Source organism: Bubalus bubalis, chromosome 16 (assembly GCF_019923935.1).
Source record: "Bubalus bubalis isolate 160015118507 breed Murrah chromosome 16, NDDB_SH_1, whole genome shotgun sequence".
Classification (NCBI taxonomy): domain Eukaryota; kingdom Metazoa; phylum Chordata; class Mammalia; order Artiodactyla; family Bovidae; genus Bubalus; species Bubalus bubalis.
In genome coordinates this window covers 1,311,415-1,314,065 of record NC_059172.1, presented here as the reverse complement: position 1 = coordinate 1,314,065, position 2,651 = coordinate 1,311,415, and the positions used below count along the sequence as shown (strand labels likewise).

Here is a 2,651-nt window from a genome sequence, read left to right as displayed (position 1 = left end):
TCGTCATCATTTAAAATTAGAAAATTAGCATATCCTTTGACCCAGTATGTCTATGTCTGGCTTTTCATAGGCACACAAAAATGGATTTACAAAATGTTGAGAGCAGCATTATCTGAAAATAGTAATTGGGGCCCAGGGCTTCCCGGGGTATGCATGGTAAAGAATCTGCCTGCAAAGCAAGAGACACAGGAGACGTGGGTTTGATCCCTGGGTTGGGAAGATGCCCTGGAGAAGGAATGGCAACCTTCTCCAGGATTCTTGCCTGAAAAATTCCATGACAGAGGAGTCTGGCTACAATCCATGGGGTCCAAAAGAATCAGACATGACTTAGTGACTAAGCCACAGCTGTAGAGCACGTGGAACTCTGCTCAGTATTAGGTGGCAGCCTGGATGGGAGGGGCCTTGAGGGTTGAATGAATTGTTGTAGATACAGGGCTGAGTTCCTTTGCTGTTCACCTGAAACTATCACAACATCATTAATTGGCTACACTCCATTACAAAATAAAAAGTTAAAAACAAGACAAAGAAAAAAAAAAAACCCGAATATGTGATCAATGATGTTGCTGCCTTAGGGCACCATGCTGCTCACCCTGACGTATCTTTTCCAAAGGGAGACCTGGGAGAGCGTGCTCTCCATCATGGGCTGCAGCAACCACACCAACGTGAGGGAATTTGTCTTCCTGGAACTCACTCACTTCCGGGAACTGGAGCTGTTCCTGTTTGTCATCTTCCTAGCTGTATACGTCACAACCGTGCTGGGCAATGCCCTCGTCGTGGTGACCATCACCTGGGAGTCCCACCTCCACACCCCCATGTACTTTCTCCTGCGGAACAAATCATTCCTGGACATCATCTTTTCATCCGTCACCGTTCCCAAGTTCCTGGTGGATCTCTTATCAGAGAGGAAAGCCATCTCCTACCATGGCTGCATGGCACAGATCTTTTTCTTCCACTTTGCTGGAGGGGCGGATATTTTTTTCCTCTCTGTGATGGCCTGGGACAGATATCTCGCAATCTCCAAACCCCTGCATTACGTGACCATCATGAGGAGAGAGGTGTGGGTGGGTTTGGTGGTGGCTTCCTGGGTGGGTGGCGCTTTGCACTCCACTGTCCAGATTATTCTGATGCTTCCGCTCCCTTTCTGTGGCCCCAGCACCCTGGACGCCTTCTACTGCGACGTGCCCCAGGTGGTTAGACTGGCTTGCACCGACACCTTTGCTCTGGAGCTCCTCCTGATCTCTAACAATGGGCTGGTGACCCTGCTGTGGTTCCTCCTGCTCCTGGGGTCCTACACCGTCACCCTGGTCATGCTGCGATCTCATGCCGGGGAGGGCCGGAGCAAAGCTGTCTCCACCTGCACCTCCCACGTCCTGGTGGTGACTCTTCACTTCGTGCCCTGTGTTTACATCTACTGCCGGCCCTTTATCACACTGCCTATGGACACAGCTGTGTCCATCAATAACACGGTCATCACCCCCATGCTGAACCCCGTGATCTACACCCTGAGAAACCAGGAGATGAAGGCAGCCATGAAGAGGCTGCAGAGGAGGCTTGGGCCTTTTGAGAGCAATAAACTCAGATGAGCTGTCAGACTGAGACCCGAAATCTAATGTGAGCCTAGTTTGAGGTTTTCTCAAACTACTACCCTAGGAATCAGGGACAGCTAGCTCTTTGTCTACTGTCATTTTTGCATATCCCCACAGCCGCTAAGCTCTATTAGACAGACTCTAAGAACAAAGGGGAGAGATGAGATTGAACATCAGCTCTCGGGCTGGGGACGGGGGAGAAGTATGTGGTATAAAGCTGAAATCAATAACCTAAGTGCTATCTGTCCTCACTTTTACCATTTGTGGTATGGAAATAATGCTGTCTACTTACAAGGTGGTTGCGAGGATGAAACGTGATCAATGTGGAGAGGATTATGGTTGTAAAGGCGCACACGACTCCTGGCATTAATCAGGCATGCAGTCTATGTTCCCTATGATCCGCATCTCTGTTGCCAAATATGCCTGTGCTGCATGTGTGCGTACTAAGTCACTTCAGTCGTGTCCGACTTTTGCGACCCTATGGACCGTAGGCTGCCAGGCTCCTCTGTCCATGGGATTCTCCAGGCAAGAATCCTGGAGTGGGTTGCTGTGCCCTCCTCTAGGGGAATATTCCCAACCCAGGGATTGAACCCGCATCTCTTATGTCTCCAGGTGTGCATTTATATATATATATAGAATGAGAGGCTTCCCAGGCGGCACTAGTGGTAAAGAACCCGCCTGCCAATGCAGGAGACACAAGAGAGGAGGGTTCGATTCCTGGGTCCGGAAGATCCCCTGGAGGAGGGCAGGCAACCCACTCCAGTATTCTTGCCTGGAGAATCCCATGGACAGAGGAGCCTGGGGGCCTACAGTCCACGGGGTCACAAAGAGTTGGGCACAACTGAAGCGACTTAGCACACACTTAGAATGTGGATGCATTTATTTCTCATATTTTCTCTCTAATGACTGCTATTTCCAGTTGATTATTAAAGTAATCACTTTTTGATTTAATATTGTGAGTACAGAATCTTCAATATATTTCACCAATTAGAGAAAAGAGAAGAAATATATTTTGAGTCAGATGTATGCATGAACAAATCTAGAAATAGACCAAATATTCCCTGT

General features: G+C 48.7%; 1 protein-coding gene across 1 annotated transcript; it reads left to right on the top strand.

Moving 5' to 3' along the window:
* Positions 1 to 379: 379 nt before the first annotated feature.
* Positions 380 to 1,930, top strand: LOC102396317 (olfactory receptor 4D6). Its single transcript, XM_006068085.4, has one exon. It carries the CDS (start codon positions 579 to 581, stop codon positions 1,581 to 1,583), a length of 1,005 nt encoding a protein of 334 aa, XP_006068147.3. The 5' UTR covers positions 380 to 578; the 3' UTR covers positions 1,584 to 1,930.
* Positions 1,931 to 2,651: the final 721 nt, after the last annotated feature.

Coding starts and splice junctions, on each gene's coding strand:
- LOC102396317 (XM_006068085.4), top strand. CDS start 579: ATGCTGCTCACCCTGACGTATCTTTTCCAAAGGGAGACCTGGGAGAGC.